This window comes from Macaca nemestrina, chromosome X (assembly GCF_043159975.1).
Source record: "Macaca nemestrina isolate mMacNem1 chromosome X, mMacNem.hap1, whole genome shotgun sequence".
Taxonomy (NCBI): domain Eukaryota; kingdom Metazoa; phylum Chordata; class Mammalia; order Primates; family Cercopithecidae; genus Macaca; species Macaca nemestrina.
In genome coordinates this window covers 121,926,389-121,939,785 of record NC_092145.1, presented here as the reverse complement: position 1 = coordinate 121,939,785, position 13,397 = coordinate 121,926,389, and the positions used below count along the sequence as shown (strand labels likewise).

At 41.7% G+C, this 13,397-nt stretch overlaps 1 protein-coding gene across 1 annotated transcript in view; it reads left to right on the top strand.

Annotated features, from left to right (window-relative positions):
* LOC105499794 (tetraspanin 7) overlaps positions 1-13,397 on the top strand; it is a 119,107-nt gene that overhangs the window by 84,976 nt on the left and 20,734 nt on the right. The window contains exon 2 of the mRNA XM_011772614.3: positions 10,925-11,113. Coding sequence (XP_011770916.2) covers positions 10,925-11,113 — 189 coding nt within the window. The remainder of the gene's footprint in view (positions 1-10,924; positions 11,114-13,397) is intronic.

Sequence of the window (13,397 nt, the reverse complement as noted above, 5' to 3'; positions counted from 1 at the left end):
CTTGTGGAAGAGTTAGGAGTAAGGAGTTGAAGAGAAAGAACCTTCTACAGACAGGCTAAAGAGGACATTAAAAGAAAGCAGTGGTGGAGGGTCAGGGCTTTGAGTAACTGTTCTGCCATTTAGTGGCAATGACCTTGGGCATGTTTCATAGGGTTATTAAGAGGATTGAGCCAGATAAAGCATTAAAGCACTTAGTATAGTGCAGGGCACATAGATAGTAAGTATCTCAGTTGTACATTTTTTAAGAGAGAGGGAAATCTTACATAAATGCTGTTCATTATCTTGGCTGCTAACCATCAGCTACAGACCTTATAGAGTTATAGGATATTAGAGCTTCAAATTACTTTTCTATTAGTGGTGATGGATTAGAAGGAACCATTCCCATGCTTTCTCATTTAGTCCCCCTTGTGGCCAAATGCAGACATTTATGAAGCAATGTGCTGGATTAGAAGCAATTGGCCAAAGAACAGGTTTTTAATCTGAGTGCAACTGCCAGGGCCTTACAGTAAGTAGTCAGGCCCACCATTTAGCCTCCTTGATGCAGTGCTAGTGACAATAGACTTTATGCCTCCAAAGCTCATACTTACTTACCTACCTGCCTTCTTGTATTTGGTCAGTTAGCAAATATTTACTGAGCCCCTCCTATGAGCAGGCATTCGTCTTGGCCCTAGGGATACACCCATGAAGAGGACAAAAATCCTGCCCTCACAGAACTTAACATTCATTTTGGGAGATGAAGTGAGTAAGGTAAATAGTGTACAAAGGTGATAGGTGCAATGGCGAAAAATAAAGCAGGAGCCCTGTGGGGGAGTGGAATTCTGGTTTCAAATAGGGTCATCAGGGAAGGGCTCATGGAGGAGCAGAGACTTGAAGAAATGAGAGATCTTGGAATTCCAGGCAGAAGGAAGAGCAAGTATGAAATCTCTGAGGCAAGGGCATGCCAAGAGTGTTGAGGATGAGCACAGAGGCCTGTGAGGCTGCAGCAGAGTGAACCAGTGAGGGCTGCAGGTCAAGTAGGGCCTGCAGGCCAGGATAAGAACGTTGACTTTCTCTCTGAGAGATGAAATGTTGTGGGAGGATTTTGAGCAAAGTCATGATATTATTGGACTTAGGTTTCAGCAGGATCACCTCAACGGCTGTGCTGAATAGAGAATGGGGACAAGGGTGGATGCAAGGGGAGATGGAGGCTTGGCCTAGTGGTAGAAGTGGTGAAGTGTCCTCTTTGTGTTTTTCTGAAATGTCCGATTTTTGGGGGGCCAAAAACATATTACTATTACCTTAAAGTTATTTTTTTCATAGTGCTCTGTCAACATTAGACATCTGAATTTTCCCTGTACATTGCATTTAGTAGCAGTACCACATATATATGCAGTATGGACATATGAGTGCTGAAAAGAAAGCGAATTAAGTCACTAATACAAGTTTTTAATTTTTGTTTTCCCTAAATCACCCCAGGAGAAAGTTAGGATCATTGAAAGGAGAATCCTACCTTACTATTTATATGAGAATCTTGCTCTTGAACACTGCATACATGCTTTCTTTTCCAGGCTTTTCCACATTTAATAGTAGATCCTCTTCTTACATTATGTTTTATTGGCTCCAGTTTCACCTGAAAGGAGGCATGAATTCTTCAAACCACCCCACCCCATCACAGCCCATCGATGCATAGCCACATAAAGCGTGGGAATTCAGTGACTTTTTTTGCCATCTGAGTTCTAGCTTCTTCCTGTGTATAAAGTATTTATTAGGACTATGGTTTTGGTTTCAGTATTTTGAAGATGATAATCTTATGCATAAATTATGCAAAGAAGATTCTCCCTTTCGAAAATAATGGAACTCCAGGAAAGCCAACTATGTTCAACATAATTATGAGAAAGGAGTGTGCCGCTGTCAGATTGGCATTTATGGAAGAATTGTTACCATTCGTTTTTCCAGATTCATTCCCATCCAAAATTCATGAGGACACAGTCACTAAAAGGGAGCTGAATTTGAAGAAGAGCTCATCACTAAGATTCATTCTGTATTTATTGAGCTCCTACTATATGCTCCAGAGGTACATTGTAGTATAGGCACAATGACTGGCTTTCAAATTGAAGGCTGAGAATCACTGTCAGACAAGCAGTGATTCTGTTTAGATGGATATTAAGACAGAATGTTTGAACAGCATGTTGTCTTGGAAAATCAGGTACGAGGTGTGGCTGAGGCTTGGTGGATATAAAGGAGGAAAGGATTTATGCCTTCCCCACATGACTCTTAAAATCCTGATGTATTAATACAATTAATACAGGGCAGAAAAATGTGTAGTCAGTAGAAACATTCTGTCAACACACATTAATATGTTGCTCCTGTTTATAAGCTTATTCTGACATGCTCTTTTTTTAAAACTATCTTATTAGTGTGGAATTCGATCCATCTTTTCACAGCGCTGGTTATCTGAGGAATGGAAGCAAGGGAAGGGGTTTCTTGCCATAACTCTTACTTCAGTGGTGGTCGGCTATCTGCTAATGGCGCTAAGACTGTTAGTGCTCCTGGCACTCACGTGGCCTCAGTGTGTATTCAACTGTGCCAAAAGATAAAGGAGGTGGGGCATAGAGGGAATCCCCCAAACATTAAGCTTCTGTCACTTTAGCCACTACAGCTGGTGCTGATTTCTAAGTACATAAATCTCCTGGTAAGTGGCTTTGCTGGCCCCAATTCCTAATAGGCATTTACCTATATGATGTCTATTTATATATCTGGGCCATCATGAAACCAGAGGTATGAGCTACATGCATATAGTCTTAACCTCTGGTTTGCTTGCTTCTTCCTTTCATATGCTCTTGAACTCTCAAAGTTGAAATAAGACCTTCACTGTTAGTATAGATCAAAAACCTAAGTCCTGTTTTAAACATTTGATAGGAGAACTCAACAATGCTTATAAAGAAAAAGTAATGCCAAGGGGCTCAGAATAAGCTACCCTTAACATACTTCTCTGATGTAATAGAATGTTTCTCAACGTACAGATATGTGTGCAGTCAAATTCTTTCTTTTCTTTTTGCTTCTGGGCCTTTTTTGGGGAATTTAGTTTTTAAGGGAGAAGAAACCTAAAGTCTATAACCTTTTAGGGTAATATAAAAGAAATGAGAAACCAATTCAATAGAGGTGCCCATTCTTTCTCTTTTCCCAGTGCGATATACAGAGTACCTAATAACATGTTCAGGAATTTTATGTGACTGTATTTGTTGAATAATGGAATTAAGTATAAGGTAGAGCTGTGTGGGCCTCATTTGAAGGAGTTTAGTTATTCAAGTAGTAAAAGGCTCTCTTAACAAGGTGACCTTTATTTTTATTTTAGCAGCTGTATGGCCCTGATTTTCTGTGACAGGCCAATTTCAAAGATCTCTACTGTGTTCAGATTCTGTTTTTAATTCTGAAAATACTGTCACCATATGGGTCCATTTTTACCCCTTCATGGGCCTATAGGACGTTAGAGAATATTCAGTCTCCAGCCAGCCGCCTCCTTGAGCCACCCTCTAGCTAAACTCCCCAGGCTGGATACAGAGCCCAGCAGGTGCAGCACCTTGGTGAATGCTGTTGACCAGTCTTTGGCATCCAAGCTAACAGTTGAATTTGATATTTGCCCCTCTGAGGACCACTGGTAATTCAAAGAAACAAAGAACTCTAGCACTGGAAGGGCCCTGGGGCTAGTCCTGCCACTTTGTAGATGATGAACGAAGACACAGAAATGCAACATGACTGGTGTAAGCTGGTGGTTGCAACTTAGAGAAGGAAGTATTGTTTGCTGGACTTACAGCATGCCTGGAGCCATTTCCTATGAAATGATTAGTTGTTTCACTACACATATGAAGAGACTGTAATAGACCCACAGCCAAAGCTAGAAGTTCTGACTTTTCATAGTGCTGTTCAAAGCCTTTTTCATATTTTCAAAAGCATCTGTGATTTGTTAGACCTTGTTAGACAATCTGCATTTTAGACTCTGGCTATCTGATCCCTGATAAAATCCAAATAGAAGCTAGAGTTTGTGACAAATCACTCTGGCTTCATGACCTAGCTCCTGAAACTTGAAGTCTATGAATTGAGTCTAGGATGTAATAATATTAAAATACAAAATGTGATCTCAGTGGGCTGTACTGGTGCATAAATAAAAAGAGTGCCCTGTCTGGTCATTAGTATACATGGGGTCAATGAATTGTGCTGGTGTTTTGTTTCCCATAAGTTTTTTTTTTTTTTTTTTTTTTTTTAATAAGGTCTTTCTCTGTCACCCAGGCTGGAGTGTGGTGGTACAATCTTAGCGCACTGCAGCCTCGACCTACTGGGCTCAGGTGATCCTCCCACCTCAGCCTCCCAAGTAGCTGGGACTACAGGCATGTGCTGCCACACCTGGCTAATTTTTGTATTTTTTTTTTTTTTTTTTGTAGAGATGGGGGTCTCACTATGTTGCCCAGGCTGGTCTTGAACTCCTGGCCTCAAACAATCCTCCCACCTTGGCCTCCCCAAGTGCTGGGATTATAGGCACAAGCCACTGTGCCTGGCCTTGTTTCCAATAAACCTTTAAAGGAGAAAAAGTTTCTTCCATGTCCTACTTCTCGTATTGGCAACCACCTTCATAGACTTGTCCACTCTGTTTTGTGTCTCCTTGCTGTCCCCTGTCTTCCAGCATTGTCCTCTCATGTTCTAGTAGCAGTCTTCCTCAAGCCTTAGTCCTTGACCTTCCCACCATCTTTTGATTCTGTTTCCTAAGATTCATTGTTCTCTCTTAGCTGTCACTTCTGGCCTCAGCCCTCACCTGCAGCTCTGACTTACTCATGAATTCAAGCCCCACATTCACAACTGCCTTCTGAACATGTTGCCTATGTGACTTTTGGTCACCCTAAACCCAATAGAAAACAGAGCCTGGACCAGATGGTCTCTGGATTTCCTATTGGTTCTCAGATTCCATTTTAACAAGTCAGCACTTAAGATTATCTCACTCCTCTCCCCCTTCTTTACTTCCCTGTCTCTTTTTAATGATACCACCAACCTCTCAGCTATGTAACATGTATGATCTTCCACATACACACACACCCACAGACGTACACATGTATACATGTACACAAGAGACAAAAATGATGGAGTAAAAAGGTTGAATTGGCCAAAATACTTGCCTAGAGAGAGTTCAAAGCACATGTCTTGATAACAGTGGGATCTTCTTATAAAAAGTAAAGCTTTTGTTATGCTAGTGAGCTTATAAATTTTTGAGTTGTCTGTGTAAAACTACAAACGCGTGTCCTGCTGGGCATTCTTCCAACCCTTTCTTATCCAGGAGCCTCTCGCCACCTTGGAAAGCTGACAGAACAGTGGGCTTCAGGTCCAGAAATGAGCTAACTTTCCTACCCCTGCTGCTGGTGGTTTATCAGGTACAGGGAGAATCTTAGAAACTCTCTTTTGTTTGCCTAAAGGCACAGCTATAAATATATTTCAGTGTGACTGAGTGTGTCAAGTTTGAGGTTCTGATTTGTTATATCAGAATGTTAGAGCTGGGAGGGAAGCACTGGCAATCAGGTTTCTCCACCTCCTGATTTTACTGAAGAGTGAACTGAGGCCCAGAAACATCAGGTGATCTGCCCAAAGTCACACAGCTTATTAATGACAAAACTACAACATTTTTAATTCTAATTTTTTTTTTTTTTGAGATGAGGGTCTTTCTATGTTGCCCAGGCTGGCCTCAAACTCCTGGGCTCAAGTGATCCTCCTGTCTCAGTCTCCTGAGCAGCTGGGATTACAGGTGTGAGCCACCACACTCAGCTAACATTCTTTTTTTTTCTCTCTTCTCTCTTTTCTCTTTTCTTTTCTTTTCTTTCTTGACACAGTAAAGCTCTGTCACCCAGGCTGGAGTACAGTGGCGTGATCTTGGCTCACTGCAACCTCTGCCCTGCGGGTTCAAGCGATTCTCCCACCTCAGCCTCCGAAGTAGCTGGGATTACAGGTGCACACCACCACACCTGGCTAATTTTTGTATTTTTAGTAGAGGTGGGGTTTCACCATGTTGGCCAGGCTGGTCTCGAACTTCTGGCCTCAAGTGATCCGCCCAACTCCGCCTCTGCCTTCCAAAGTGCTAGGATTACAGACATGAGCCACCACACCTGGCCCCAGCTAACATCCTTTTAAATTTATTGAGTCCCTTTCTGCCACTCATCTGGAATGGGTTCTCAAGCCCAGTGAAGAATCCCAATAAATTATGGTTCTTAGTCTATTTAAAAAACACTAAGTATACATACAATTTGTAATAAAATCTTAAGTTGTAAATATAATGGATGCATACTGTTACTTCTTGAAATAAGACGATAACATTATAGAAGCTGCTGGTTGGTTTCTTTGCTTTTCTGGTTACTTTCTCCACCTCTACCTAATCAGGTCCCAACATGGTGCAAAGACTTCTCCTCCTCTTTGTCCCCTTGGCACACACACTCACATAAGAATCAGCTAAAAGAATAGTTTGTCAGGTACTTCTCCTCTTAAAACCTAACATCTGAGGACTGTGGATTTCAATTATTGATGATGTGTATGGAATTTCAGTGTCATGCATTTTCTTCTGAGTTACAGAATTCTCTGGAGGATATTTCACAATACCTCTGTGTGTAGTCGCTATGAAGGAATTAACCTGTAAACCTCTGGGATGATTGAATTGTGGGCCAACTAAAATGCAATCCAGCTAAGACTGCTGCCTATGCTCTCACCTGTGTGTTTCTTTTTGTTGGTTTTTAGATGCAGTGCTTTCTATTCCATATGGCTCCTTAGTAGGCAGTCTCTTTTTGATAGCTTGTACCTCTGTGATTCAATTTTTGTTGTTTTGTTTTCTTTCATTGAATGATATAGTAAATATGAACTTGTGTCATCATTAGAATAATGTGCATATATTCACATAGAAGGTGGGGCTTATGAACCTTGTATTAAGGATTTAGTGAGAGGAAATAAGGACTTTGCCCACTCAGACTTGGCACAGCAGCTGCACCAGTTTCATCGTAAGGTCTGTGGTCTGCATGCACAAAACAGAGTGGGCTCAAGTAAAATGCCTCTGGACAGGTGAGCAAGATGGAAGTCCTCTATTTCTGGCACTTCTCTGAAGATCAGGATGCTACAAGATCCACAGAGAGACTTATCAGCATTAGCCAGGATGACCTGGCAAGAGCAAGGGGAATTGTTTATGTTGGCTACTTGCTCCCCTAATAGCCATTTTAGGATGAAAATAAACCGTAGTAAGTCTGTTTCAGAGCATTTTGGATACCCCCTTGGCATATTGCCAAACCTATCTGTAAGTTTTCTTTGAGTATAATTTTAAAGTAATCATCACACAGAAGCCTTTTCAGTTCTGATCTAACTTTTCTGATGCCATGATTATAGCTTTATTCTGTCTCATCACCAAGCCTAAATTAATAGTAGCTAGTGGTACTTTGCTACCCATACATTTTGAGCTGTGTTGTAAGCACACAGAAAATGAGATGCTGGGAATAAGCAAGAAAGGGAGAGCCTCAGCCTGGTTACTGCTGATGGATTGCTGGGCCTACCGTCCTGGCTTGTGGTTGATTTGGGAGCATATAAGGTGGTGCTGGTCCTTCACCAGGCCAGTCGTGTAGTTTATCTATGGTCTCCTATCTCTTTCCTCACTGAACCACAGCATTGGCTGCTTGCTGATCAATTCTTCTGAGAAAGAAGTAAAACCTCCATGAGAAAGGTAATATATGCTGATGATTGATTTAGGGATTTGAGGTCTCTGAGGAGCTCAGACACACAATTGCTTTGGTGAACTCTGAACTTACTCATTGCACCTCACAGCAGGAGAGAGATGTTTTTAAAAAAAAAAAGTCCCTTGCTTTTCAGTTCAAAAGTCATGTTTGAGACATGACTTTCCTGTGGGTGCTTGCAAAAGCACATGTGTGGAGTGAATGTGTGTTGACAGGAGCCAAGAAAAAATTTATACATATGATAGTGGCTTTTGTCCACACACACACACCCCCACCCCATGGAATACTACTAAGCCATAAAAAGGAATGAAGTAATGGCATTCGCAGCAACCTGGTTGGAATTGGAGACCATTATTCTAAGTGAAGTAACTCAGAAATGGAAAACCAAACATCGTATGTTCTCACTCATAAGTGGGAGCTAATCTGTGAGAATGCAAAAAGCATAAGAATGATACAATGCACTTTGGGGACTGGGGAGAAAGGGTGGGAGCAGGATGAGTGATAAAAGACTGCACATTGGGTACAGTGTATACTGCTCAGGTGATGGGTGCACCAAAATCTCAGAAATCATCACTAAAGAATTTATTCATGTAACCAAACACCACTTGTTCACCAAAAACCTATTGAAATTAAAAAGTCTTTTTCTGAAAATGAAATATTTGTGTAATTTACATTTTATGACCATTTTAACAAACTGGTGTAGGTTTTGCACTTACGTGAGGAGAGGCTTCATATACAAAGCAATGATTGCATTAGGATACATTATGTTATGAAAGGAGAAAAGGCATTAAAATGATCTTGGTACTGTTTGCCTTAAAATCAGGATTTGTGTTAACTTTGACATACTGCATGTAAGATTTGTTCTGGTAGTAACTGAACTTCATGAAATCACTGGTCACAGAAATATAAGTTATCAGACTGTCATACTTGATTAGCAGTATACATTTTCATTAAAGCAATCACATTCCAATAAGGACCAGCAATAGCAGTTCACAGAATGCAGCAGCTCAGTTTATATTTGAGGCGTTACTGTATCTTTGGGAGCAATACCATGAAGTCGCAAGTTTCTGAATGAGGCATATATTCAGCCTAAACAACAACTAGCTTAACTGAATTTTTGCTTTTGTTCAATACATTTACATTGTGATGTTTACAGCTTAGGCTGATAATGCTACAGTGGAAAGTATGGGGGAAATTTCTCTTTGGTCCCATTTTAAATCACCTCGCAGTATTTACTGAATGTAGAAGTTGTGTAAGTATTTGGTATCTGATAAGCTCTGTTGTATAAAATATAGGTTCTAAGACTCAGAGAAATAAAAAATGTAATTTTTTCCCCAATGGAATAGTAAGCATTTACTCTGTGCCAGGCACTGTGCTAGGCATTAGTAAAAGATGGCACAGGCACTGTCCTTCTCTACATAGTGTCCATTGCATTTTTACCCCTAATGACTTGACAGTTGGTTCTTAAAATTTGATTTTAGCAGGTAAAAAGGATTTTATGTTTCCGTGTGGGGGAGTATCGCAGAAGAGGCTGCTCAAGGAAAGTACTTTTTTAAACAACCACCGGGTGTCAGCAGAGGACTTAGAACTCTTGGCAACATCTGTGTTCTTGGTTTTCTTGGATTTCTTAATTCGCTAGGCCATCTCCATTGGAATTTTTCAAAGGCAGTCAACCTCCACGGGGCCACTTTCTCCCAAATATTAGTGTCAAACACTTTCACCGCAACACTGCATCGTGACTGTTTATCTTTGCCTAATAAAAGTAGCATTAGTTCCTCAATCTTTTTCTGATTTAAAACCTTTAATTCTGTCTTCATGGTGAGGGTTCTACAAAGTAGACAGGCTGCCGGGGCGGGGAAGTGTCACCAAACTCTAGTTGTTTTTATTGACCTCTCCCCCCATACAGGTAGAGCTCACCCTTACCTTATGCAGTGAAAGGTACATGGACTATTCTTGGTCCTGCCCCCCAAAAATAATCTGATAATGGAGCTTGATGGTTCCAAATTACAGGAAGTGTTTTCAGAGTATAAAGGAGAGAGGTCTAAGCATCTTCACTGGCCCAGACGTTTGGTTCATGGTATAGCATATATTTGGTGGTGGTCATAGACATTAGGAGCCATGTATTGATTGATAAGGGAAACCTTGGCAAAGTGGGTATTGATTTGTATCATGCCAATTCTCTCCAGTTTTCTCACCTTGACTCCTCACTTGAGTGAGCAAAGTAGACAGGGATCCAAGGCATTTGGTATGAGACATCAGGCTCTAGGGTAGGGTCAAACTGGAGATGGTCTTTCTTTGACACCCAAGTTTCTTTCAAGCTTCATGCGGTATCAGAAGTGGTAGCAGTTACAAGGCTGTCAGTTTGAGTTGCTAAGCTATTGGTGACCTGAAAGACCAGCTTGGGAGATGGTTAGAGACATAAAGCAACCCCAGTGGCTTTAGCAGCTAAAGCTGCCAGGGTGTGTGGCCTGCAGGGGGTGGAGAGTTAGCCATAGCATGCAGCCTGGAATCTGTCCCATAAAGTAAAGGCCTGATTGATGCAGGGTTCTAGTTTAGACATGCTATAGGGATTTCTTTTGGACTGATCAGTGGGATTTGGCAAATCGCATTACAGCTAATTCCAGGAACTATGCAGATTCTTCTGTTGTTTTATATTGAATAAAATATTAAGACAGCACATCAATAGGGATTCAAAAATATTTGGAATATTTTGTTTTTGTGGAAATTTCTGCAATAATAGTCAAAGGGAATCACTGTGTTCCTGAAAACGTTGTGCAGAATGTCCATAAAATATACTGTGTATACACATTCCATCAAAGAGGGCAGCTGTCATTCTTCCTGGGGTTATACCCAGCTTGGTGTCAGGCAGCAGCTGGGGGAAGGCTCTCAGACCTGTCGTATGATGTGCTTTGTAAACTACTTTTTAAAAAAGAAGTTCTTTATTGTTGGTTTGACTTCTAATTAACACAATAATTGCATATGGGATTATGTAAGGGGCGCGTTTATTGGGGAAAAGAAAAAAACCAAAGTGTCTTTATGATGATTTTAGTTAACACTCTCTGACATTTCTCGTTGCTCAGGAAATCCTACAGCAAGTACCATCTTATTCATGGAAACTTGAGTCTTCAGATTGGGCCACATTGCTCTGTGCTGATTGTCACCTCTCTTGGCAATAGCTTCACACTCTCCTATCCCTCTTTCAGATCACTGGGGTGATCCTGCTGGCTGTTGGAGTCTGGGGCAAACTTACTCTGGGCACCTATATCTCCCTTATTGCCGAGAACTCCACAAATGCTCCCTATGTACTCATCGGAACTGGCACCACTATTGTTGTCTTTGGCCTGTTTGGATGCTTTGCTACATGTCGTGGTAGCCCATGGATGCTGAAACTGGTGAGTATGTCACAACATAATACTGCTTTCTCAACTGTATTTTTGTAAAAATGTAAATTACATGGAGGTGAAATGGTTTGTCTTGAGGTCACAGACAAGACCTTAACAATTTCAGTCCAGACTCTTTCTCCTAACCCAGCCTTTAATCCCCTAGAGGTAAAAACAGCCCCAAACACAGCCTGGCACGCTAAATCTAGTCCCAGCCCCTCCAGGTAGATGATGACAAAGCAGTGGCCAGTCATTGCAGTAGTCCATTTGTATCCTCATGACAAGATGCCCTGTTTCAGTCTTTTTTTTTGAGATGGAGTCTCTCTCTGTTGCTCAGTCTGGAGTGTAGTGGCGCGATCTCCGCTCACTGCAAGCTCCGCCCCCTGGGTTCATGCCATTCTCCTGTCTCAGCATCCCGAGTAGCTGGGACTACAGGCACCCACCACCATGCCTGGCTAATTTTTTTGTATTTTTAGTAGAGACAGGGTTTCACCGCGTTAGCCAGGATGGTCTCGATCTCCTGACCTCAAGATCTGCCCGCCTCAGCCTCCCAAAGTGCTGGGATTACAGGCGTGAGCCACCACACCCGGCCTCGCCCTGTTTCAGTTTTGGACTATGTCTTAGAAGTCTCCTTAAGCATGTGATATGCAGCTTTGGTGGGCAAGGTAGCATCCTGAACATAAGCAGACTTTTACTTCCAAGTTCCTATTGGAGAAATACTTTCTACCTCCTTGAGCCTGGCCATGCATGGATGCATGTGTGTGGTCTTCTCTGAACCTGCACTCCCTGTCTCAGTGCTATGAGAGTTGAGCTAAGTCAGAGCCTGCCACCCAGAGGACTTATGCAGTGTCAAGCGTTGGCTACCAGGACCAGTGCAGGGTGCATACTCTCATGGGACAGATAAAGCAGTGATGCTTCCCAGATGATAAAGGCAGACTATTGAAAGGCTATTACTGTGATTTTTAACTTTTAGGTACACCAGTTGCCTAATTCTCTACTCACTGTTCATGTTCTTTATTGATGGGGATTGATGGTAAAGGATTTTGTAGATAAAAATTAGCAAAGACCTCTCCTCAAAATAAAATTTTGTTTAAAATTATTTCAGGCATCTTACTCCAGGAAGGGAGAAGCAAAGATTCCATCAGGGCCATGTTGCCTGTCCCTGTGTAGCCCTAGGTTGTAGTAACATTTAATACCATCTAGTGATATATGTGGGTGTGAGAGTGTTTCATTCCAAAGGAACCATCTTCCCAACTGGCACTGGGCAGTCAGTGTTGTGTTGTCAACTTCGTAGAAGTGGTGCTTGACTTTGCCACTTTCTATCCTGCAGACCGTACAGGAGGCTGATGCCTCAGCCACCATTGATTCTTCAGGTTGGTGGGCAAGCCATAATGAGGCCCATCCTGAGGCACTTTTGCTGCTGTCACCTGGCACTCTATTCTAACACCCTGAGTCTACCTTCTAGTACTTCTCATAAACACTAGGGTTTCTTTTGGTCTAGTGCCGTGGTCCTCAACTCCAGACATGTGATTAAATCACCTCGGAAGCCATTTGCAAAAACCTTTGCCGGCATCCCACCGCTAGCTGGTTGAAGTAGACTCCTCAGTGGTGGTGAGGCCCTGGCATCTTATTTTCTAAAAAGCTCTCCAGAAGATTCTATCATGTAACCAGTATCGAGAACCTTTTGTTTAGCACAATGAGTAGCAAGGGGAGAATTAACTTCAAAAGCATAGAAAAGAACAAATTCTAAAAAACCATCCATTCAAACAAGAAGGGAAGTGATGTGGTGTTGAGACCTGACTGATTCCAACTAACTGGTTTAAGTCTTAATGGCAAGGATGTAACCTCCTTGGACCTTTGTCTCCAATTATGACAAAATAGAATTGGACTAAATCACCAAAGTTTCTCCTGGCCCAAATACTATGACTGGAGAGGGGTGGGAGAGGGGATATTTTTGTGTTCTAATTCTAAATTTGCTTGTGGGGCAAAGGTATCCCATAGGTGAGTATAATGTCATAAATTAGGATATGTGTATAAACAATGGGATAGTTAGTTCTGGCCTCTTCTGGAGGTGGCTTCACACCACACTACCATTTTCTTCTCCTAACACAAGTTCACTAGCAGGTGAGCATTTGGGGAAGTAGAGAAGCTTTTTGGTTTGGGGCTTAATTTGGGTCTCTACAAATATCTTTTAGATCAAATTTTAGATTCTACCTATATGTAAGATCAGGCAGTTATTAGTCTTTTCTGTCCCTGACTTATTTCACTTAATCCTCTAGATTCGTTCATGTTGTTG